This window comes from Ranitomeya variabilis, chromosome 4 (genome assembly GCF_051348905.1).
Source record: "Ranitomeya variabilis isolate aRanVar5 chromosome 4, aRanVar5.hap1, whole genome shotgun sequence".
Classification (NCBI taxonomy): domain Eukaryota; kingdom Metazoa; phylum Chordata; class Amphibia; order Anura; family Dendrobatidae; genus Ranitomeya; species Ranitomeya variabilis.
This window is the reverse complement of record NC_135235.1, coordinates 578,437,349-578,463,623: the sequence shown is the minus strand read 5'-3', so window position 1 is coordinate 578,463,623 and position 26,275 is coordinate 578,437,349. Positions and strand designations below refer to the sequence as shown.

Below are 26,275 nucleotides of genomic sequence, written 5' to 3'. Positions count from 1 at the left end.
GCAATTAGCAAATTTATCATAATTTACACTGCAAAATGGGCTTCAATTATAACAGAAAAATACTTCAGTCCCTGAACAGAGACATTTCATGAGGTAATGGCAGACGTAAGGTGCACCAAATTAATTAAGAATCGTGTGCCTCTTGAATGTGGCACATTGGGGCCGATATGTTTGCCTTATGCTATATAGTGATTTCCAGCCTAATTTTTACATAATTAATATTGCTATTTGTTCCCATCTGACTCTTAAAGCACCACTCCAGCATTTTTTTTTTCAGCACTGCAGTGGCACTTTCAATGTAATCCACCTGCCCCCAGTCATATACTCACTCTTTGGCATCTTCACTGTTTTTCGTCATCGCTCCGGTCAAAAATATTGGTTTTATTTGTGGCATGTTTAGTGTAACCATCGCCATCATTTTAAAGGTGATGAAATTGCCCTCATGGCTGTCTTTTGTAATTATAGTTTGTATGGGACCCCGAAAAATGTGGACCTTTTTCCAGCCTTGATTGTGGAAGATTTGGTGGCAGGGAGTCGACTTGGACCCACGTTAATGTGTCTTCTAGTGACTCAGTTCAGAAGACTCAGAGATGGAGACAGGTACATGAAGCAAAACTTCTACAAATGCCCTCTTTAAAAGGTTTGCAAGCCACCGTGGACCATACCCCCTTGAAGACCACTCTAGAATGCAATTTTATTTGATGATCTTCAAAAAGATTTCACAGTATGATGTTTTGTACTATAAATAACACTTCTGAATGCATGAGAAAATGTTTTTGAGATGCTCTTCACAAACTATTGCAAATTCATGCCAGTAAAACCTCCCCTTAAGTACAAGAATTTAATTACTATAGCATTGCTCCTATGCATAAGAATACAACTGCTATAATACTGATGAGATGTACAAGAATATAACTACCGTACTATAATACTGGAAAGAAAAAGCAACGAAGATCAGCTTACCTCCTCTCAGTCCCAGCACACGGATCATGCAGTGCTGCAAGTAGTATGAAGGAAAAGCAGAAGTCCAGCGTGGGTGATGTCCATAAAAAATACCTTTTATTCCATTTTTGTTAAAAGCACATAAATCCATGGATTTATGTGCTTTTAACAAAAATGGAATAAAAGGTATTTTTTTATGGACATCACCCACGCTGGACTTCTGCTTTTCCTTCATACTATAATACTGCTCCCTATGCAGAAGAATATAACTACTATAATACTGCCCATATGTACAAGAATATAACTACTATCATACTGCCCCTATGTACAAGACTATAACTACTATAATACTGCCCCTATGTACAAGAATATAACTACTGTAATACTGCCCTTATGTACAAGAATATAACTACTATAATACTGCCTCCTATGTACAAGAATATAACTACTATAATACTGCCCTCTATGTACAAGAATATAAATGCTATAATACTGCCTCCTATGTACAAGAATATAACTACTATAATACTGCCCGCTATGTACAAGAATATAACTACTATAATACTGCCCGCTATGTACAAGAATATAGCTACTATAATATTGCCCCTATGTCCAAGAATATAACTACTATAAATACTGCCCCTATGTACAAGAATATAACTACCATAATACTGCTCCTATGTACAAGAATATAAATACTATAATACTGCCCTTATGTACAAGAATATAACTACTATAATACTGCCCTCTATGTACAAGAATTTAACTACTATAATACTGCCCCTATGTACAAGAATATAAGTAGTAGAATATTGCCTCTTATGTACAAGAATAAAACTGCTATAATACTGTTGCTATTGTAAGGAGGCCAATGGCCATGTAGTCAATGGGAGGTATGTGTCGCAGAGATGTCTGCTCCCTGCGATGCAACCTGGAGATGTCGATTAGTGTACCTTGGTCCTGGTTGCGGGTAGCTATGAGAGATGGGCGGGTCTTGTTACCCACATACCTCACCTGTGGGTGTGGTTACAGCCTACATAATGGAGGCTGTTGTTTGGCACATGGTCGGTGTCTTGGGAGGTAGAAGGCCTCCTGTGTGTGTGGCTCCAGACCAAGCCTGCGTGTTGGACATTGCCCAGTCTGTGTGCCCAGAGGCCTGAGGGAGCAGAGAGCCCAGCTAAGGGCAGTTTTGTGTTGTTTTGCCTGCTCAGAAGGCAGTTTACCGTTTGTTGTTACTGCTGGATTTAGGAAGCAAATAAACCCGCATGGACTTTTTTAAAGAAGCATGCCTCCTGTTTTCCGCCTGCCGCACCTAAGTTAGTACGAAATCCTTACACTATGTGCAAGAATATAACTACCATAATGCTACCTCTATGAACAAGAATCTGTCTACTATAATACTGTTCCTGTATACAAGAATATAACTACTATAATACTGCCCTTTATGTGCAAGAATATAGTTACTATAATACTGCTCTATAGGTACAAGAATATAACTACTATCATACTGTCTTCTATGTTCAAGAATATAACTACTATAATACTGCTTCTATGTACAAGAATATAAATACTATAATACTGCCCCCTATGTACAAGAATATAACTACTATAATACTGTCCCTATGTACAAGAATACAACTGCTATATTACTGTTGCTATGTACAAGATTACATCGACTATAAGACTGCCCCTATGTATAAGAATCTGTCTACTATAATACTGTTCCTGTGTACAAGAATATAACTACTACTACTACTCTTTATGTACAAGAATATAACTACTAGAATACTGCCACTTTATACAAAAATATAGCTAATATAATACTGCCTCTATGTATAAGAATATAACTACTGTAGTACTGCCCCTATGTACAAGAATATAACTACTATAATACTGCCTCCTGTCATGATCTCCATGGCCAGAGAACTAGCATAAGCCTCTATAGGAACAAGCTCTTGGAAGATGTAACTGTACTGACCATGAACTAAACCTACCGCATCATCTAGAAGTAGCCAGGTAGCATGTCCTACTTTTTATCCCTATATGCCCAGCGCCGGCCGGAGAACTAAATAATGCTAGCAGAGGGAAATATAAGACCTGACTCACCTCTAGAGAAATGCCCAAAAGGAGACAGAAGCCCCCCACATATATTGGCGGTGATATGAGATGAAACAACAAACGCAGCAGGAAAATAGTTTTAGCAAATTTGAGGTCCGCTTTCTAGATAGCAGAAGACAGAAAGCATACTTTCATGGTCAGTAGAAAACCCTAACAAAACACATCCAGAAATTACTTTAGGACTCTGGCATTAACTCATAATACCAGAGTGGCAATTCCTGATCAACAAGAGCTTTCCAGACACAGTAACGAAACTGCAGCTGTGAACTGGAACCAAAATACAAAAACAAAACATGGACGAATGTCCAACTTATCTAGTAGATGTCTGGGAGCAGGAACAAGCACAGAGAGGCTTCTGATAACATTGTTGACCGGCAAGCATCTAACAGAGAAGCCAGGTTATATAGCGACACCCAGATCTAATCAGAACAGGTGAACAGGGAAGATGATGTCACAAGTTCAATTCCACCAGTAGCCACCGGGGGAGCCCAGAATCCAAATTCACAACAGTACCCCCCCCTCAAGGAGGGGGCACCGAACCCTCACCAGAACCACCAGGGCGATCAGGATGGGCCCTATGAAAGGCACGAACCAGATCAGAGGCATGAACATCAGATGCAGTGACCCAAGAATTATCCTCCTGGCCGTATCCCTTCCACTTGACCAGATACTGGAGTCTCCGTCTGGAAACACGGGAGTCTAGGATTTTTTCCACAACGTACTCCAACTCACCCTCAACCAACACCGGAGCAGGAGGCTCAACGGAAGGCACAACCGGTGCCTCATACCTGCGCAATAACGACCGATGAAAAACGTTATGAATAGAAAAGGATGCAGGGAGGTCCAAACGGAAGGAAACAGGGTTAAGAATCTCCAATATTTTATACGGACCGATGAACCGAGGCTTAAACTTAGGAGATGAGACCCTCATAGGGACAAAACGAGAAGACAACCACACCAAATCTCCAACACAAAGCCGAGGACCAACACGACGGTGACGGTTGGCAAAAAGCTGAGTCTTCTCCTGGGACAACTTTAAATTGTCCATCACCTGCCCCCAGATATGATGCAATCTCTCCACCACCGCATCCACTCCAGGACAATCCGAGGATTCCATCTGACCGGAGGAAAATCGAGGATGGAACCCCGAATTACAGAAAAACGGGGAAACCAAGGTGGCAGAGCTGGCCCGATTATTGAGGGCGAACTCCGCCAATGGCAAAAAAGCAACCCAATCATCCTGGTCAGCAGACACAAAACACCTCAGATATGTCTCCAGGGTCTGATTAGTCCGCTCGGTCTGGCCATTAGTCTGAGGGTGAAAAGCAGACGAAAAAGACAAATCTATGCCCATCCTAGCACAAAATGCCCGCCAAAATCTAGACACAAATTGGGTTCCTCTGTCAGAAACGATATTCTCAGGAATACCATGCAAACGAACAACATTTTGAAAAAACAGGGGCACCAACTCGGAAGAAGAAGGCAATTTGGGCAGGGGAACCAAATGAACCATCTTAGAAAAACGGTCACACACCACCCAGATGACAGACATCTTCTGAGAAACAGGCAGATCTGAAATAAAATCCATCGAGATGTGTGTCCAAGGCCTCTTAGGAATAGGCAAGGGTAACAATAATCCACTAGCCCGAGAACAACAAGGCTTGGCCCGAGCACAAACGTCACAAGACTGCACAAAGCCTCGCACATCTCGTGACAGGGAAGGCCACCAGAAGGATCTTGCCACCAAATCCCTGGTACCAAAAATTCCAGGATGACCTGCCAACGCAGAAGAATGCACCTCAGAGATGACTTTACTGGTCCAATCATCAGGAACAAACAGCCTATCAGGCGGACAACGATCCGGTCTATCCGCCTGAAACTCCTGCAAGGCCCGCCGCAGGTCTGGAGAAACAGCTGACAAGATAACTCCCTCCTTAAGAATACCTGTGGGGTCAGAGTTGCCAGGTGAATCAGGCTCAAAACTCCTAGAAAGGGCATCCGCCTTAACATTCTTAGAACCTGGTAGGTACGATACCACAAAATTAAACCGAGAAAAAAATAATGACCAGCGCGCCTGTCTAGGATTCAGGCGCCTGGCGGTCTCAAGATAAATCAAATTTTTGTGGTCAGTCAATACCACCACCTGATGTCTGGCCCCCTCGAGCCAATGGCGCCACTCCTCAAACGCCCACTTCATGGCCAAAAGCTCCCGATTCCCAACATCATAATTCCGCTCAGCGGGCGAAAATTTACGGGAAAAGAAGGCACAAGGCCTCATCACGGCGCAGTCAGAACTTTTCTGCGACAACACTGCCCCAGCTCCGATCTCAGAAGCGTCGACCTCAACCTGAAAAGGAAGAGTCACATCAGGCTGACGCAACACAGGGGCAGAAGAAAAACGGCGCTTAAGCTCCTGAAAGGCCTCCACAGCATCAGGGGACCAATTAGCAACATCAGCACCCTGTCTAGTCAAATCGGTCAATGGCTTAACGACATCCGAAAAACCAGAAATAAATCGACGATAAAAGTTGGCAAAGCCCAAAAATTTCTGAAGACTTTTAAGAGAAGAGGGCTGCGTCCAATCACAAATAGCTTGAACCTTGACAGGATCCATCTCAATGGAAGAGGGAGAAAAAATATATCCCAAAAAGGAAATTCTCTGAACCCCAAAAACGCACTTAGAACCCTTGACACACAGAGAATTAGACCGCAAAACCTGAAAAACCCTCTTAACTTGCCGGACATGAGAGTCCCAGTCATCCGAAAAAATCAGAATATCATCCAGATACACTATCATAAATTTATCCAAAAAATCGCGGAAAATATCATGCATAAAGGACTGGAAGACTGAAGGGGCATTAGAAAGACCAAAAGGCATCACCAAATACTCAAAGTGGCCCTCGGGCGTATTAAATGCGGTTTTCCACTCATCCCCCTGCCTGATCCGCACCAAATTATACGCCCCACGGAGATCAATCTTAGAGAACCACTTGGCCCCCTTTATGCGAGCAAACAAATCAGTCAGCAACGGCAATGGGTATTGATATTTAACCGTGATTTTATTCAAAAGCCGATAATCAATACATGGTCTCAAAGAGCCGTCTTTTTTTGACACAAAGAAAAAACCGGCTCCTAAGGGAGATGACGATGGACGAATATGTCCCTTTTCCAAGGACTCCTTTATATATTCTCGCATAGCAGTATGTTCAGGCACAGACAGATTAAATAAACGACCCTTTGGGTATTTACTACCCGGAATTAAATCTATAGCACAATCGCACTCACGGTGCGGAGGTAGTGAACCCAGCTTGGGTTCTTCAAAGACGTCACGATAATCAGACAGGAACTCAGGGATTTCAGAGGGAATAGATGATGAAATGGACACCAAAGGTACGTCCCCATGAGTCCCCTTACATCCCCAGCTCAACACAGACATAGCTCTCCAGTCAAGGACTGGGTTGTGAGACTGCAGCCATGGCAATCCCAGCACCAAATCCTCATGTAGATTATACAGCACTAGAAAACGAATAGTCTCCTGGTGATCCGGATTAATACACATAGTCACTTGTGTCCAGTATTGTGGTTTATTATTAGCCAATGGGGTGGAGTCAATCCCCTTCAGAGGAATAAGAGTTTCCAAAGGCTCTAAATCATACCCACAACGATTGGCAAAGGACCAATCCATAAGACTCAAAGCGGCGCCAGAGTCGATATAGGCGTCAGTAGTAATAGATGACAAAGAGCAAATCAGGGTCACAGACAAAATAAATTTAGACTGTAAAGTGCCAATGGAAACGGATTTATCAAGCTTTTTAGTACGCTTAGAGCACGCTGATATAACATGAGTAGAATCCCCACAATAGAAACACAACCCATTTTTCCGTCTAAAATTCTGCCGCTCGCTTCTGGACAGAATTCTATCACACTGCATGCTTTCTGGCGTCTTCTCAGTGGACACCGCCAGATGGTGCACAGGTTTGCGCTCCCGCAGACGCCTATCGATCTGAATGGCCATTGTCATGGACTCATTCAGACTTGCAGGCACAGGGAACCCCACCATAACATCCTTAATGGCATCAGAGAGACCCTCTCTGAAAGTAGCCGCCAAGGCACACTCATTCCACTGAGTAAGCACAGACCATTTACGGAATCTTTGGCAGTAAATTTCAGCTTCATCTTGCCCCTGCGATAGGGACATCAAAGTTTTTTCTGCCTGAAGTTCCAAATGAGGTTCCTCATACAGCAAGCCCAAGGCCAAAAAAAACGCATCCACATTGCGCAACGCAGGATCCCCTGGTGCCAATGCAAAAGCCCAGTCTTGAGGGTCGCCGCGGAGCAAGGAAATCACAATCCCAACCTGCTGTGCAGAGTCTCCAGCAGAACGAGATTTCAGGGACAAAAATAGCTTACAATTATTTCTAAAATTCTGAAAGCTAGATCTATTCCCTGAGAAGAATTCCGGCAAAGGAATTCTCGGCTCAGATACCGGAGCATGAATAATAAAATCTTGCAAATTTTGTACTTTCGTGGTGAGATTATTCAAACCTGCAGTTACACTCTGAAGATCCATTATTAACAGGTGAACACAAAGCCATTCAAAGATTATAAGGAGAGAAAAAAAAAAGAAAGACTGCAGCATAGACAGACTGGCAAGTGATCCAATTAAGAGCACAGAGGGAAAAAAAAAAAAAAAAAACTCTCAGCAGACTTCTTATTTCTCTCCTTTCTCAGCCAAGGATTTTAACCCTTTAGTAGGCCGGTCAAACTGTCATGATCTCCATGGCCAGAGAACTAGCATAAGCCTCTATAGGAACAAGCTCTTGGAAGATGTAACTGTACTGACCATGAACTAAACCTACCGCATCATCTAGAAGTAGCCAGGTAGCATGTCCTACTTTTTATCCCTATATGCCCAGCGCCGGCCGGAGAACTAAATAATGCTAGCAGAGGGAAATATAAGACCTGACTCACCTCTAGAGAAATGCCCAAAAGGAGACAGAAGCCCCCCACATATATTGGCGGTGATATGAGATGAAACAACAAACGCAGCAGGAAAATAGTTTTAGCAAATTTGAGGTCCGCTTTCTAGATAGCAGAAGACAGAAAGCATACTTTCATGGTCAGTAGAAAACCCTAACAAAACACATCCAGAAATTACTTTAGGACTCTGGCATTAACTCATAATACCAGAGTGGCAATTCCTGATCAACAAGAGCTTTCCAGACACAGTAACGAAACTGCAGCTGTGAACTGGAACCAAAATACAAAAACAAAACATGGACGAATGTCCAACTTATCTAGTAGATGTCTGGGAGCAGGAACAAGCACAGAGAGGCTTCTGATAACATTGTTGACCGGCAAGCATCTAACAGAGAAGCCAGGTTATATAGCGACACCTAGATCTAATCAGAACAGGTGAACAGGGAAGATGATGTCACAAGTTCAATTCCACCAGTAGCCACCGGGGGAGCCCAGAATCCAAATTCACAACAGCCTCCTATATACAAGAATATAACTACTATAATGCTGCTCCCTATGTACAAGAATATAACTACTATAATACTGCCTCTATGTACAAGAATATAACTACTATAATACTGCCTCCTATATACAAGAATATAACTACTATAATACTGCCTCCTATGTACAAGAATATAACTACTATAATGCTGCTCCCTATGTACAAGAATATAACTACTATAATACTGCCTCTATGTACAAGAATATAACTACTATAATACTGCCCCTACTATAATATTACTCCTATGTACAAGATTATTACTACTATAATACTGCCCCCTATGTACAAGAATATAACTACTATAATACTGCCTCCTATGTACAAGAATATAACTACTATAATACTGCTCCTATGTGCAAGAATATAACTACTATAATACTGCCTCCTATGTACAAGAATATAACTACTATAATACTGCTCCCTATGTACAAGAATATAACTACTATAATACTGTCCTTATGTACAAGAATATAACTACTATAATACTGCTCCCTATGTACAAGAATATAACTACTATAATACTGCCCCCTATGTACAAGAATATAACTACTATAATACTGCCCCTATGTAGAATATAACTACTATAATACTGCCCCCTATGTACAAGAAAATAACAGCTATAATACTGCCTCATATATACAAGTATATACCTACTATAATACTGCCACTATGTACAAGAATATAACTACTATAATACTGTCCACTATGTACAAGAATATAACTACTATAATACTGCCTCTATGTACAAGAATATAACTACTATAATACTGCCTCCTATATACAAGAATATAACTACTATAATACTGCCTCCTATGTACAAGAATATAACTACTATAATGCTGCTCCCTATGTACAAGAATATAACTACTATAATACTGCCTCTATGTACAAGAATATAACTACTATAATACTGCCCCTACTATAATATTACTCCTATGTACAAGATTATTACTACTATAATACTGCCCCCTATGTACAAGAATATAACTACTATAATACTGCCTCCTATGTACAAGAATATAACTACTATAATACTGCTCCTATGTACAAGAATATAACTACTATAATACTGCCTCCTATGTACAAGAATATAACTACTATAATACTGCCTCTATGTACAAGAATATAACTACTATAATACTGCTCCCTATGTACAAGAATATAACTACTATAATACTGTCCTTATGTACAAGAATATAACTACTATAATACTGCTCCCTATGTACAAGAATATAACTACTATAATACTGCCCCCTATGTACAAGAATATAACTACTATAATACTGCCCCTATGTAGAATATAACTACTATAATACTGCCCCCTATGTACAAGAAAATAACAGCTATAATACTGCCTCATATATACAAGTATATACCTACTATAATACTGCCACTATGTACAAGAATATAACTACTATAATACTGTCCACTATGTATAAGAACATGACTGCAAAAATATGAATGAAAGGACATGCACATCTCAGCAAAGTTTTTATTTTTATTGTATCTGAGCTTGAAGTCTTTTTATTTTCCATAACTTCTTTGCATTTCAACTCCTCAATTTGCTTCTTGCAGATTCTGGTATAGTAACCCCAGCGTCTTCACTCCACCTCAGCTCGCTCAGATAAAGCAGATGTCGCTGGCTCGAATCCTCTGTGATAATGGGGACAATATCCGTCATGTGCAGGAAGATGTTTTTCATGTAGCATCTTTCCCCAATGGCATGAAGAAATGTGAGGATTTACCTGGGATAGATCTACGTTTCTGGCAGGAGTGCTGTGACGGTGAGCAGGATGGGTGAGGCTCAGAGACTGGCACAGAACATTCTCTGCTCCTTTATTGCTGCATATATCACACAATAGATTAATCTGGCATTTTATTAATGGCATGTCTCCTTGTTTTTCCATGGACGCAGGGTGTGGGGGCAGAGGACAGTTTGATGCCCTATCTCTACAATTCCGAAGCCGAAGGGACCAGCACTTCAGTTTCTCTGAAAATACTTCCCACAGACCGGGTGTAGATGACTCCCAGTGAGTTATTGTTATTGAAGTGGGTGTTTAGCCGTTATTTGCCTAACGAAGAGTGGCTGTATATGTTGCTCCAGCAGGGGTTTGGTGCCTGGAGGTTTTTCCCCTGCTGAGGTTTGGTCCGTGAGTGTGGTTCCCCTGTTGGGGTTTGGTGATTGGATGTGGTCCACCTTTAGAGGGGTAATGCCTGGGGGTGGTCGCCCAGTGGAGGAGTGGTGTTCTTGGCTGTGGTCCTACTGTGCGGGTGGGCTACTTGGATGTGGTCCCACTGTAGGGGTAGGGAGCCTAACGGTGGTAATTCTAAAGTGATGAGGTATCTAGATAAGGTTCCTTCTGCAGGAGGTATATAGATGTTGTGTGGTAAGATGGTGCCCAGGTTTTATTCCTCTGTGGTTGGCTTGGGGCACCCAATGGGTAGGTGGTGTAAGTATGCCTGGAAGCAATACCCCTGTAGGGGGAACGGCCAGCCTAAGAGATCCCATATGGAAGAGACGTAGATAGCAACAGAAAAAGAAAAAAAACCAGCTCACCTATACAGCATGTCCACCACAGCTCAGAAAATAGCCACTGCATAAATAGTGATAACATTAGAAAAAATCCTCATTAGTAGATATAACCTAGATGTGGTCCACCTGTAGGGGGAGTTGGGAGGTACTCAAATATGGTGCCACTGTAGGCTGATGGGTGGTTGCCTAGGCTAGATGTGATCCCTGTACAGAAGGGTAAGGGTAGAGGTGAGCCCAATTTTGATTCCCCCATAATGTGGAATGGGAGGCACCATGTACATCTTCAGGGAAGAAGAGGTCTGTACTGAACTAGATCTTGTTTGTTGTCTTAACTAATATATTCCTTCCATTTCTGTGCACTTAAATGTTCAACATGCAGACGTTCTTAGTAGCTGGGCACAGAAGGATTTGCAAGGGCAGCATATCATTATGCCAATTACATTTATTACAGATTGCAGGAGCTTCCTGATGACTATTCTGCAGAAGATCATGTGCCCAGACTGGAGAGCGCCATCTCTACCCTGCAGAACAAGGTGATGACAGACATTGAAAAGATAACCTGACTGTGAATCTACTGATTACATACGAGGTGACATGATAAAATACCGTATGTAAATAATTCAGGATAGGATTGAAAACTGAAGATACTCTAGATAAAGTTTAGGTTGAGCTTATCTACCTATACACAACATTCACCGGATGGAAATGGCTGTGCTGGGGGCCATGATGATTTGTAAGTTACAGGGGTCACATGGCACCGACAAGTGCTGCCTGAGCATGAGCACTATACTACACGTCATAGTGTTCATCCTCTTGCTTTTGACAGTTTCCAGGGGTCCAAAATCTCCACCAGGTGCCACAAACTTTGCTCAACAGTGTTCCCCAACCTTTCTGACCGTGAGAGCCACATTCAGCTCTGAGAGAGAGTTGCAAGTGACATCCAGCTCCCGCCAGCACCCTCACAGTAGTGGCAACCAAAGCCCCCATTACAGGTATAATGAAACCAAAGCTTTTCCATACAAAACACCCCACAGCAGTATACCAAGTTTCCACAATACCCCCATTCAGTATTCTGTAATCCAGCACTCCCACCACACTGTTGTATCCAGCTTCAAGCACCTCCTCTGACAGGTGGTGTCATCTTGTCTCCAGCTTAGGCCGATTTCACATTAGCGTTTTGAGGAGCTGCGGAGGGCTGCGGACTTCCTCCATGAAGCCCCGCCCTCGGCCGCACCTCCGCCGCTAGCTCCGCCTACTTCTGCATGCGGCCTGCGTACCTATCTTTAACATTAGGTACGCAGGTCGTACGGCTGTATGCGGATGCTTCCGCATGCGTTGTTTTGATGCGGCGACCAGCGTAGGACGCAGCTTGTTGCAATTTTTTTTCCTCCACATCGTCAAAACGATGCATGTGGAAGCATCCGCATACAGCCGCACGACCTGCGTACCTAATGTTAAAGATAGGTACGCTGGCCGCATGCAGGCCGCATGCAGAAGTAGGCAGAGCTAGCGGCGGAGGTTCGGCCGAGGGTGGGGCTTCATGGAGGAAGTCCGCAGCCCTCCGCAGCTCCTCAAAACGCTAGTGTGAAACCAGCCTTACCATACTTAAGTTATCTCTAAACCCCTAAGACCAATTTATCTACATCCAGATCTGCTCTTCTGTGCAAGGCTACTGGAGCGGCCCCCAGACGCAGGACAGCGGGGTACTCGGTACCGGGTCTCTCGGTTCTGAGGATGTCACGGTGGCCCGACCCGGTCCGTGGTCCTGCTAACGGGCGCCCAATAAAAGGTGTAGGTGATGGTGTAGGTCGCAGTAAATAACGAGGACACAGGGTTGCAGTCTCTTTACCTCTTTACTGAAGGCTTCAGCATCCGCAATCCAGAGCACTGTTAACAGGGCTGGCTGAGACCGGCCGGTCCGAAGGCACATCCAGAGTTCCCTTTGCAGGTGGAATTCAGTGCCTACCTACTAGCGCCTGGGTGTTGTAGTACTTCCCTGCTGAGCACCACAGGATAGTCCTCACAACTGTCGTGTATGTTTCTGTTCTTTCTCTCCGTCCCCCAGATGATATGGATAGGACGCACCCGTATGACGGGGTAGGCCTGGAGTTATTTTATAGGGACCCTAGAGACGCCCCTCTCCCACAATTGTCCTCCGTTGTCTTCATTAAGTAATTTAGGTGAGGCAGCCAACCTATAATTAACTGCCCTGCCGTTGGTTTGAAGTAATGCGTAGAGCCCAATACTTCCTCGGCGTTCCGGCCACTGGCTACACACCTCAGTAGAATGTTGCCGATCTCGGGGCACGACTCCTACTGGTTCTATCGCCTTTGTGCTGTGATCTTGTTTCTCACTTCTCCACAATATACTTCGCTTCGTGTCCTTTCTTAAGATGCCGCCGCAATGAAGTGCAGGCGCAGCTCCGTAACGATCTGTCCTTTTCGCTAGGCCTCTGCCAGGATCCCACCCCTGACAGGGACCCCCCTGGATCCTCCCAAGCAACGCTCTTCTCTCACTAGATGTTACCTGGGCAAAACCCAGTCAGCTTCTCCCTAACTTCCTATCCAACCCCCAGTTTTACCAGAGTGTGAGGAGTGGCCTAATACATAGAACCCTTTGCTCCCCCTGGTGGCCGGAGTGTGAAGTGTAATGTGTGACTGTGATACCTGGTCAGGTGAACTCCTTTAGTGCCATCATGTTATGGACCTGGTGGTTAGGAGCACCCGGAATGACCTGATGAGTAAACTAGTAATCGGAACAAGCTCTGGGAAAGTGGGAACTCTGCTGACCGCAAACCCTACTCCTATCACACACACTAGAAATAGCCGTGGAGCGTACGTAACTCTCCCTAGACGCCTTTTCACAGCCTAAGAGCTAACTACCCCTAAAGATAGAAATAGAAGCCTACTCTTGCCTCAGAGAAATTCCCCAAAGGTAAAGGCAGCCCCCCACATATATTGACTGTGAGTTAAGAGGAAAGTCACAAACACAGGAATGAAACAGGTTTTAGCAAAGGAGGCCAGACTTCACTAAATAGTCAGAGGATAGAAAAGGAAACTATGCGGTCAGCACAAAAAACTACAAAAACCACACAGAGTATGCAAAAAGACCCCCACACCGACTCACGGTGTGGAGGTGCAACACTGCACCCCCAGAGCTTCCAGCTAGCAAGGAAATATCAAGATAGCAAGCTGGACTAGAAATTAGCAGTACTAAGAAATATATTCAGGCAGCAGTAACAACAAATTAACTAGCAGGGACTTAGCTTCTGCTGGAGTAGACAGGTCCTCAGAGAAGTCCAAGAGAGATCTGAACCAATACTGAAACATTGACAGCTGGCATGAAGTAACGATCTGAGTAGAGTTAAATAGGGAAGCCAGCATAACAATAAATGAGGGCAGCAGAGAAAGCAAACCTCAGAGACCAGCAGTTCCGCTCAAAGCCACCAGAGGGAGTCCAAGAGCAGAACTAACCAAAGTACCATTCATGACCACAGGAGGGAGTCCGAGAAATGGAATTCACAACAGCCATCAGACGTACCATCACTCCCCTTAGTGGCGGAGCGTCAGTACTGCAACGACCAGGACTCTGGGGCGCTGCACTACTGTAGTGCTATGGTCGGTGCCCCTGCATGGTGTCTAATTCTCCCTCCATGCAGGGACGTCGGCTTACTCACCGTCCTGGCCCCACGGTCTGGCCTCTGATGTGATCCCTGCTTCCTGGTCTGTGTGTATGCGCCGCACAGTGCACGCACGCACGCACGCTCCCCTGTTCTTAAAGGGGCAGGGCACATATAGTAAAATGCCCTCAGCCTATTACTGAGAGGCATTTAGCATAATGTGTTCACCTGCTAGATTGCTGTCAGCCAATTGCTGGGAGTCATGCAGTATAAAAGATTCCCTTTCCCTCAGGGGGTCGCAAAGCAATGAGTTAAGTCATTAGATAGGGTGGTGTTCTACTAGTGCAGTTGTGAGGTCCCCTGGTCACAATGCAGCCTGGTACTGAACCAGATTCCCTGGCCCGATGCAGCCAGCGTACTGAACGTTGTCCCCTGGTCCTGGTGAGGCTAGTCCTGTTCCCGAAGTCCCCTGGTCCTGGTGTGGCCAGTTCCTGAATGTCATCCCTTGGTCCTTGTACGGCCAGTACTGAATCTGTAGTCCTCTGGTCCCGGTGTGGCGAGTGACTGAATGTTGTCTGCTGGTCCTGTTCGGCCAGTCTTGAATCCCAAGTCCCCTGGTCCCAGTGCGGCCTGTCCTTTTCCCAAAGTCCCTTAGTCCCAGTGCGGCCAGTGCCTGAACATTGTTCTCCAGTCCATATGCGGCCAATCCATCATCCAGTATCCCAGATCAGTGTGTCTAAACATAGCCTTAGTCCATGTCAGCAGCTGCAGTACCAGGATCTTCCTTGGAGTGGTACCTGGTGGCTGTAACAACTCTGCTGGCATCACAGTATGGCCTCTCATCTCTCACACTATTTTACCCACTGCTCCAGGTCATGATGTGGTTTCTGTTTCTTGCCAGCTCCATATTCTGTGCCTCTGCTCTCTGCATGCTTCCTGGCTGTGTGCATAGGGGGGCGGCGCCTGAACTCTCTGGTTCTTATAGGAATCAGGTGCACCTGTCTAATCTGTTTCTGACCAATTACCAAGAGGCCTCCAGTATTTAGTGAAGCTCCACCCAGTGGACTGGGCCTGTGCAATGTGTTAGCTCAGTTTGTGTTTAGCTTCTAAGTTGCCAGGCGTTGCTCTGTGTTACTCCCTCTCTAGAGGCTCTTCTCCTTGCCTTGCCTTGATCTTGTTTGTCTGCCCTCCAGGAGGCAGAATATTCTGGTCCCTGTGTCTTTGTTCTTGTACCTTGTCTTGTTCCATTACCTTGTCTGAACTTTGTCCTACCTCTGTCTCCTTGTCTGTGGCTTCTCTCCCTGCTGTGTCTTTCCTTGTTTCCTCTCTGTTTGCTTATGCTCCGCACTCTTGCGGCTCTTGTGACTTTACCTGTGCTCCGCTCTCTTGCAGCTTTACCTCTGCTCCGCACTTCTGCGGTTCTACTCCGTTCTACTTTGCTCTGCTCCTGCTACTGCAGATATCTCTTGCTGCAGCTCCTCTCCACATTCCTTGTGGTTCCGCTCTGTTTAGCTTCTGCTGCTGCAGTAATCTCTTGCTGCCGCTCCTCTCCGCATTCCTTGCGGTTCCGGTCTGCTTAGCTTTTGTTGCTGCGCTATCTCTTGCTGCTTTACCGCTCCTATCTGCAGCCTTGCGGTTCTCTTCCTGTGTGAACAGGTCCCAACCTGTTCCTTCATTCTCCTTTCCTTCTGGCTTGTTTCTGTACCTGCATCTCCTGTGTGAACAGGTCCCAACCTGTTCCTTCATACTTCATTCCTTTCTGCTTGTTTCCTTACCTGCATCTCCTGTGTGAACAGGTCCGTACCTGTTCCTTCATACTACATATCCGTACCTGCACCTCCTGTGTGAACAGGTCCCTACCTGTTCCTTCATACACCACACCAACCAGCCCTGTGTCTCTGCTGTGCCTGCCAGCCTTGTGTCTCTGCCGTGCCTGCCAGCCCTGTGTCTCTGCTGTGCCTGCACGCCCTGTGTCTCTGCCGTGCCTGCATGCCATGTGTCTCTGCCGTGTCTGCCAGCCCTGTGTCTCTGCCATGCCTGCCATCCCTGTGTCTCTATGCCGTGTCTGCCAGCCCTGTGTCTCTGTCGTTCCTGCCAGTCCTGTGTCTCTGAAAGCTCTGTGTCCCAGCCGTGCCAGCCTACTCATCTGAGTTTCATCTGTGCTCATCTGCTAGTCCTACCTGATGCCCGCACCAATCCTGGTGTTCCTGTTTCCCAAGTGGGATCAGCAGCCACAGCCAGACACCACCCTGGAGTAGCACCTGGCAGCTGCCTACTGCACAAGCCTGACATCACCATCAGAGGCTCCATTGAAGACCAAGGCAGCTGTCATAGTCACGCCCCTTCCAGGGTAGTCTGGTTTGTGGCACAGTGGGGCCACAAACCCCCCGAGCTCACGCCCACCAGTCAGGGCGTGAGCGTGACAGTGGCTACCTGCAGCCCAGTCTGTCTCCACCATCAGGAGCTCCAGGAAACACCTGATAGCCGCTTATCTATGCCCCTTCCTAGACAGGCCCAGTCCTTTTTGAGATGTGCCCTTCATACCTGTTTGCTAAACCTGGAACTAATACACCAAGCTGATAGACAGCCACGAGCCACAATTCATGGGACCACAAGCCACATGTGACTCCTGGGCTACAGGTTGGGGACCCCTGCTCTGGAATATCATGACCTCTTTAATTTTAGAATTGGTAGTGATCCATGATCAGTTGGCCTTAATAATGTAAATAGGGAAAATATGATGTTTAGGTGGATTAAAAGTATTCAGGATCTCCATTTAGGTCCAGCTGCTTGTGTTTCCCTCCCTGACTAATGCTCGGCTGCTATTGCAAAATATGGGTCACTCCAAGTTGAGACCCTATTTATCAGTCAATTAGTCACTTATAGCATAACCTATGTCAAAGGATCTGTCATTGTAATACCCCTTTAAGTCTATCAGGTTGCGGCATCAATGTTATATTTTCTGTTTTAGGTGAAGGAGCTTGAAGCTCAGGTGAGGCACCTTCAAAAGATGTTACCAGACAGACAACCGGAGCAACCAAACCAGCTTTGATGATACGTCCTCATTACAAGGACACAGAGGACTCCAAAAGCAAAAATGAATAGCAATAAGGATGACTGCGTGGTGGTGGTGCAGACCACCAGAACTTATACTGCTGTACATTCAGGCCTTCCTCTACCTGACTGTTCAAGGACTCAGTACACAGCCGAGATCCACCTGTAATATTAGTCCTCACATAAGATAATGATGTCCCCATTATTCCTCCTTCTCCAGCCCCTTGTGTATCCCGCAGGTTTACCAGTTAGATTAGGATAGGCCATCAGTAGCCGATCTGTGGGGTCAGAATCCCAACTCGCCTGCTGATCAGCTAATTGAAGAGACTGTAGTGCTTCCCTTAATACCCTGTACCCTTCTCAATGGCTGTGCCTGGTGTTGCACCATAGCTCCATTCACATCAATAGGACAGATTTTTGGTAAGATATAATGCCAGGTACAGGTACTATGAAAAACACCGATCTGTGCTTGCTAAAGAATGGAGGGCACACTACTTCAATCTGTACATTAACAAGAATAAGAGCCACTCTGATCTGATGATGATGGTCAATCATAAGGATAGGTCATCAATGTTCCATTCCTGAAAAAAAAAATAATTTTTTTTTATTTACAGTTAGATTTAACACTGATTTAGGTATAAGACACAAGTGGTCTTAGGAAATTACATTTGCTGTACAAGAGCCTGCCTCTGTATTCTGCACAGACTTGTTTTAGTTCCTTCCTGCTCAGGCAGCAGGAAAACAGAGAGGAATATGCCAGAAATTACACCAGGTTGTCATATTTCTTGGACTCCTTGTCTTCTTAGAACCTGTCAGCACCCCCATAGGGAAATTAAAGCATTGCACAGATCTCATCTCAGATCTCATCTCATATGATGAGATTTTGTAGTAGCTCTCTTCAATGGCTAGAGATGAAGGTGCTAAATAACAGACCCTACAAACTCAGGATTCACTAGGTGATTCATATATATATAGGACACAGCGCATCTGTGCACATAACCTAAACTCTGGAGCTTTTGCTGACCTTTGGCATTCCCATAGGCCTCCATTCACCAGAGGCCAAAAGTTTGATCCTTCCACCTCTGTTTGGCCAGTATGCAGCCATCGTTTTATTTTTTTTTCAGAAATCAATAGTATACAAGGAAATAAGAAATTTGGTAATTTCTCTTTTTAGAGAAATGTCTTCATTCTCCTCAAGATCTGACCATCTATTCTGAAAACTATCAATTCACTGGTAAAATCTGTCTTCAGTGAAAACAGACTTTCCTATTCCTGAGATAGGAGATGATAGTTGGTGCTTATAGAGTTCTATGGAGAACTGTCATTTCCAGAGAACTTACAGCAGAATGTTTGTGTCTGCCCCTCGCTCCTCCCTCCTCCTCCCCTATGCATAGAATTTTACGAGCACCAACTCTCATCTCTTATGTCAGTAATGTGGAAATCTGTATTCACTGAATATAGATTTTACCCCTGAACTGAGTCAAAAATCAGTCAGGGAAAGAAAGAAGCAGATTTCTCTGATAAGATATATAACAATGCTGCTTATTTTCATGTATACTATTGATTTGTTAAATAAAAATTAATAAGATGGTTATTCTTTAACTATATAGGAAAGCGTAGCAGATCTTTCTTTCCATTACTGTGGGCCGCTATAAAAAAAAATTATATGATGTTGTATTAATTATTTTTAAATAGGTCCCTATGGTGGACTATGGCTACGGTTGGGCGATTTCCCCTTAGCATATGTGCCCAACAGTGGCCATAAGTGCAGTGTCCCAAACTTTACCTATCACTAGGACACTTGGCCTAAAAGAAGCCTCCTTAATATCTACTATATATCCACACTCTTGATTCATAGATATATACGATACGGTATCATGTTGAATAAGCAGTTGTGTAACGAATCGGCAGATATTAGTATGTAACATTGTCGTATTGGATCTAATTGTATGAAAACGTATTTTCTAATTGATTCCTATAGGAAGGAATAAAACTGTGACTTCTGGTTGTCTTTGTTCTATCAGTTTATTATAGATATTGTTATTTTAGCTGTAACCATAAATATACAAATATAACTACTACAATTCTTCCCATTATTCTGCCCGTAATAGAATACCAATAGTCCGATCATTCTGAGTGCGATAAGATATATGTAGTCATTAAATATATGACTTTTACCTGCATTACTAACATATACTGTAGACCATACTTATGAATTTGAGGTTCTTAGCACACATTTTGATCAAATTGGGTGAGCCCATCTGCCAGCAACAAGGCAATCTCATCTGTTGGAAATCTGCTCTTAAAGTGACTCTATCAGCAGTTTTATGCTATTTAAGGCTTCTTTCACACTTCAGTTGTTTGGCGTCAGTCTGCTCCGACATAGTGATGGATCGACGGATCCGTCACAATTGTTGAGAAAACGGTTGTAACGGATCCGGTTTTTTGACGGATCCGTTACTTGGGAGTTGTCTGGGAAAAGTATCTACTTTTTGGAGCATGCTCAATTGAAAAAGCGGATTGGGACGACGGATCCGCCGAAATGATGGATCGTGATGGATCCGTCGCCCATAGGCGGCCATTCTATGGAATGGCGGACGCGATGGATCCGTCGCGAACCGCCATTTCGGCGCAGACAAAAAACGTTATAATGTCCGTCAATGTCTAGATGACGTCCGCCAAATCTCGACGGATCCGTCACATGGCGGATGGAACGGACGACCATCCGCCACAATCCGTCGCTAATGCAAGTCTATGGGAAAATAGCGGATCCGCCAAAAAAAAAATGGTGGATCCGCTATTTGACGAAAATGGCGGTTTCAGACTGACGCCAAAAGACTGAAGTGTGAAAGAGGCCTAATCTGATGACAGCACGAAGTAGAGGGTAAAACACAGATTTCAGCAATGTGTTACACGTCAGGTTGTGTGCAGTTTACTTAAAGTGAAGGTTTTATCACTTGTTGATTACCCTTACCTGGACTACAGCAGCTTCACAGTAGTTTGCGAAACCAGTATAACTCCACCCCCTCCTCTGATTAGCAGCTCGCTGTCAATAGACAATGCACATAGAGAATGTAGTGTGGGCGAGGTTAGCTTTCTCAGCTCTGCTGCATTCTACATGTAAGAACTCTGATTATGCCAGAACTGCTGCACCCAGTAAACTAAGTGATACATCGTTGAATTCACAGTATCTTTCTGTACATCATGCTGCTCTTAGATGAGAAAAAAAATAATGATGTTTCTCAACAACATAACTATCGCTAACAGATATCACTCACAGATGTTGTTCTAATTGCGGACTTATTGTAACCCAGTCGTTACTACATCATACAATGGGGGGTGTGGAAACCACAAAACGACCAAACAAAATATTATAAAAAAAAAATCTTTATTTTAGTACAAAACACACAATCTAAAAATATCAATACAGGACAATAATGAAACACAGTGAGAAGTTAATGCAGGCCACGAACAAAATACTACCGTGCAAGACATAAAACATGCAGACCAAAAGGATAGTCCCATATAAGTCTCTGTTGTTAGTATGAGGGATCTATACAGAAAGGCAGACTGGACAAATGTATGCATATGGGTATGGCCTATGCTCATAGGTATATTATGTGCCTCTATCCACAAGAGACCAATTCACCATATTATTGCCACACTGGGCTAAATCTATACCCACCCTTGTAGTAGTCCCCGTGTGCACTATCAACTAGGCTAGAAAAAATCTATGCTGGAGGTATCAACCACTCTACATGCCTACCGCAATGCCACCACCCCAAAACATGCCCATATACCGATGTCCTTAGTCCATAGGACCATTCACCTAATGGGATTACAAATACCCATTGTTAGCATCAATTCCGGAGTGGTAACTACCACTCTCCATATTACCTTCTAGGATGGCGCTGAGATGTATATCTATCCACGGTCTGCACGTCTACCCGACGCGCGTTTCGGAGATGAACTCCTTCGTCAGGGGGCGTATCAGATGACCAAAGTGCCGGGTTTAAGTACCGTCCTGCCAGAAGTCGCGGTGACGCGCACCAGAAGTGACGCAAGCGCTGCCACGGCAACCTGCGACTCTCAGCGGCGGTGGCGTCATGCTTGGGCGCCGCCTAACCATGGCAACCGCCTCAGCATAAAGACGCCACACGCCGACCGGAGTGGTTGGGCCATGCGCGCATGCGTACAGGCAGCGTCACCGCCAGTTCCAAATGCAGGAGGGAGACATTATAACCATCTTATAACAGGAAGCCAAACAGCTGCCAAAGAAACGGAAATTCACACACTCAAAACGATACCAAGATGCTTCAAGTCACATCACAATTGTGACAGTAGTGTCTTGCGTATTAAGGGAATAGATATGATTGAGGTAGGCATAAGATTGGTAGATCTGAAGCCTCTGTCACTCCAGCTCTATTCCCCATCCAGCACCACCTGCTTCTTCATGAGTGACAGTCTCTGTGTTGTGTGGCTTCAGGCAAAGGAGCTGTCAGTCAATCAGAAGGAGGCGGCGCTTGGCAGGGAATAGAGCTGGAGTGACAGATAGCTATTCAGCCTCATTTGCATATCAATTCAAGCACTGATTTCTCAGTAATGGAGGAACATATTGGCCATGTAAAGGTATCACTGGACTTGTCTTTGTTGACAGATTCCCTTTAAAATGCCAATCCTACTCTATTTAAAAACAGTCTTGGACAGTTTGGAGATGTGCTCAGCCAAATATGGAGTCAGTCACTTTACCTTCAAATATACACTGCAAAAAACACCTCCTTCCAAAATGAAAGGACAAGTGGGATCCATCTAGAGTCTAGACACTGCTATAAATTAAAACAGCCATGGACAGCTGGAAGACATGCTCCATCAATTACAAACATCTTCTTCAGATGGGAACCCAAGCTGTCAGACTTGCTTCTCCTGGGCCTAGGTCTGCAAACAAATTTAAAGGGAAGGTAGGACCTAGCTCTGCAACTGCCTTGGACAAAAAGGAGGAATGCTCAGATGAATATGGAAGAAGTCACTTGCCCCCCAAATGTACACTACAAAAAATGACTTTCCCATCTAAAGAAGAAAAACTTGCCGATAGTTGGGCTCACACAATTTGTTTAAAATGTGGTTTAAGAATTTAACAAGAATAAATAAAGGCTACATATCAGTTATGCAATTAATTTATTCAATATTTGCATATAGCTTAGAGCATAGTTTAATTTATTGGTATGCTTTAGCAATGTAGCCACAGTGACTTGCACCTGCACATTTATATCATTTTTCTAGGAGGTGATTGTCAACCTCATTTTTTGTTGTTTACGTTTGAGGGGTAAGTGACTGCTTCCAAATTCCACTGAGCCAGGGGTGTACATAGAAATCCTGGGGCCCAGTAGCGTAGCTACGGGGGAAGGGGGGCAGAGGGGGCGGTCGGGGTACGCTATTGTAAGTGTATCGGCACGCCCATACAGTTACACTCCGTGGCTGAGCAGGGAGACATGATCTCCCTGCCCTGCCACCCGGGGTCCTGCCACCAGAGGTCCAGTGCCAGCAGTGGGCCCACCTGCCCATCATTGCAAGCTCAGCTGTATCGGCTGGATGCCAATACAGCTGACCACATTGATAAGAGTGGAAGCATTACGATCCCTCTCCCATCATCCCCCTATCAGCGTCTGATGTCACTGATGCAGACAGTGAAGTGAAGTGGGCGCGTGCAGGCGCTAGGAGCAGCGGAGGAACCAGGAGGAGAGGTATTTATTGTTTTTATGGGGGTGCATTATACTATAGAGTCTCCCTATGGAGGAGTGCATTATACTATAGAGTCTGCTTATGGGGGTGCATTATACTATAGAGACTGCCTATGGGGGGAATTATACTATAGAGTCTGCCTATGGGGGGCAGAATTATAATATAGAAGCTGCCTATGGGGGTGTATTATACTATAGAATCTGCCTATGGGGGTGCATTATACTATAGAGTCTCCTTATGGGGGAGTGCATTATCTATATATATAATTGTCTAAGGGTTTAATTGTCTGTCTGTCCTGGAAATCCCGCGTCTCTGATTGGTCAGCGACGGGCACAGTCTCTGATTGGTCGAGGCCAACCGGCCTCGACCAATCAGCGATGGGCATTGTCCTCCACTGCTGTCAAGTGCCGCCATTGTGTTGTCTAAGGGTCTAATTGCCGGCCTCGACCAATCAGCAATGGGCACAGTCTGCCGCGAATTCTGGAATCATCATTGTCCTCCACTGCTGTCGAGTGCCGCCATTGTGTAGGGTGTGTGCCTGCATCTCCCTGTATGGGCGGCATCTCCCTGTGTTTCTATCTTAGAATGGGTCGTAAACGAAAATACGCCAATCAGGATGACAGAAAAGCAGCAGCAGCAGCAAGAAAACGACAACATCGGGAACAGGAGACACCACAACAAACTGCCGCCAGACAAGCCCAGGATGTGGAATCTCACAGACAACGTCGCCAACAGGAGACACCACAACAAACTGTTGTACGACAGGAACAACATGATCGCCAAATTCATAAAAAACGAATGCTCTACCAACTAAGGCACGACCAGGACAATATTCAACAACTTGCACATTACGTAACAGACAATGAAAGTACAATTCATGAATACTACTGTGGGAATATGAATGCAGTTTGCTCTAAATGCGACTCTCTGAATTTCATTGATGAAAAACCATCTGACAATCAGTTTACTCAATGCTGCCAAAAAGGAAAAGTTATGCTACCGAGACCTCCCTACTCAGATCTGTTTGAGCAGTTAATGAAAGGAATGCGTCATCACAAGTCCTGCGCGCCTGCGCGGAAAGGACCTGCCGTGACGTCACGGTCATGTGACCGCAACACGGTCATGTGACCGCGACGTCATCACAGGTCCTGCGCGACAAGGACCTGCCGTGACGTCACGGTCATGTGACCGCGACGTCGTCACGTGACCGCGACGTCATCACACCCTGGGACTGGAAGCTGCCGCCTGCACCCCACACAGGCAACAGAGCTACAACGCGCCTGCGGAAGGTGAGTATATGTTTATTTTTTATTTTTTAACCTGTCATACATGGCTGGGCAATATACTACGTAGCTGGGCAATATACTATGTGGCTCTGTGCTGTATACTACGTCACTGGGCAATATACTACGTCACTGGGCAATATACTACGTAACTGGCCAATATACTACGTCACTGGGCAATATACTATGTGGCTGGGCAATATACTATGTGGGCTGTGCAATATACTACGTGGCTCTGTGCTGTATACTACGTCACTGGGCAATACACTACGTCACTGGGCAATATACTATGTAACTGGCCAATATTCTACGTAACTGGGCAATATACTATGTGGCTCTGTGCTGTATACTACGTCACTGGGCAATATACTACGTGGCTGGGCAATATACTACGTGGGCTGTGCAATATACTACGTGGACATACATATTCTAGAATACCCGATGCGTTAGAATCGGGCCACCATCTAGTACTATAGAGTCTGCTTATGGGGGTGCATTATACTATAGAGATTGCCTATTGGGGCATTATACTATAGAGTCTGCCTATTGGGGCTGCATTATACTATAGAAGCTGCCTATGGGGGGTGTATTATACTATAGAGTCTGCCTGTGGGTGGTACATTATACCATAGTCTGCCTATGGGGAGTGCAGTATACTATAGAGTCTGCCTATGGAGAGTGCATTATACTAAATAGAGTCTGCCTATGGGGGTGCATTATACTATATAAAGTCTGCCTATGCGGAGTGCATTATTCTAAATAGAGTCTGCCTATGGCGGTGCATTATACAATATAGACTCTGCCTATGGGAGGGTGCATTATACAATATAGAGTCTGCCTATGGGGGGTGCACTATACTATATAGAGTCTGCCTATGAGGGGTGCATTATACTATATAGAGTCTGCCTATGGAGGCTGCATTATACTACATAGAGTCTGCCTATGGGGGTGCATTATACTATATAGAGTCTATATAGAGTCTGCATATAGGGGTGCATTATATCTAGAGCAGTGTTTCCCAAACTCCAGTCCTGACGGACCCCAACAGATCATGTTTTCAGGATTTCCTTAGTATTGCACAGGTGATGGAAGTATCAGGAGTTCTCTCACTTGTGCAGCACTATGGAAATCCTGAAAATATGACCTGTTGGGTTCTTGAGGACTGGAGTTTGGGAAGTACTGATCTACAGTCTGCCTATGGGGGGTGCATTATACTATATAGAGTCTGCCTATGGGGGGTGCAATATACTATATAGAGTGTGCCTATGGGGGCGCATTATACAATATAGAGTATGCCCATGGGGAATGCATTATACTATAGAGGCCTATTAGTAGTTCATTATACTATATAGATAACTATCTGGTGCATTATTATGGAGGCTATCTAGGGGCCCATCATACAGTGTTGGAGCCATTAAACAGTTTGGGGGCTACTAAGCGGTCAGTATACTGCATGGGTGGTACTA

The 26,275-nt window shown here is 44.7% G+C and overlaps 1 protein-coding gene across 2 annotated transcripts in view; it reads left to right on the top strand.

Annotated features, from left to right (window-relative positions):
• LOC143765847 (peroxidasin homolog) overlaps positions 1-19,835 on the top strand; it is a 91,195-nt gene extending 71,360 nt beyond the window's left edge. The window contains exons 16-20 of one of the 2 annotated variants that reach the window (XM_077252949.1): positions 466-600; positions 10,157-10,365; positions 10,497-10,611; positions 11,566-11,647; positions 17,705-19,835. In XM_077252949.1, the coding sequence (XP_077109064.1) occupies positions 466-600; positions 10,157-10,365; positions 10,497-10,611; positions 11,566-11,647; positions 17,705-17,785 (622 nt within the window). In that variant the 3' untranslated portion in view covers positions 17,786-19,835. The remainder of the gene's footprint in view (positions 1-465; positions 601-10,156; positions 10,366-10,496; positions 10,612-11,565; positions 11,648-17,704) is intronic. The other variant, XM_077252948.1, reaches the window with a different exon arrangement.
• The last annotated feature ends 6,440 nt before the right edge of the window (positions 19,836-26,275 follow it).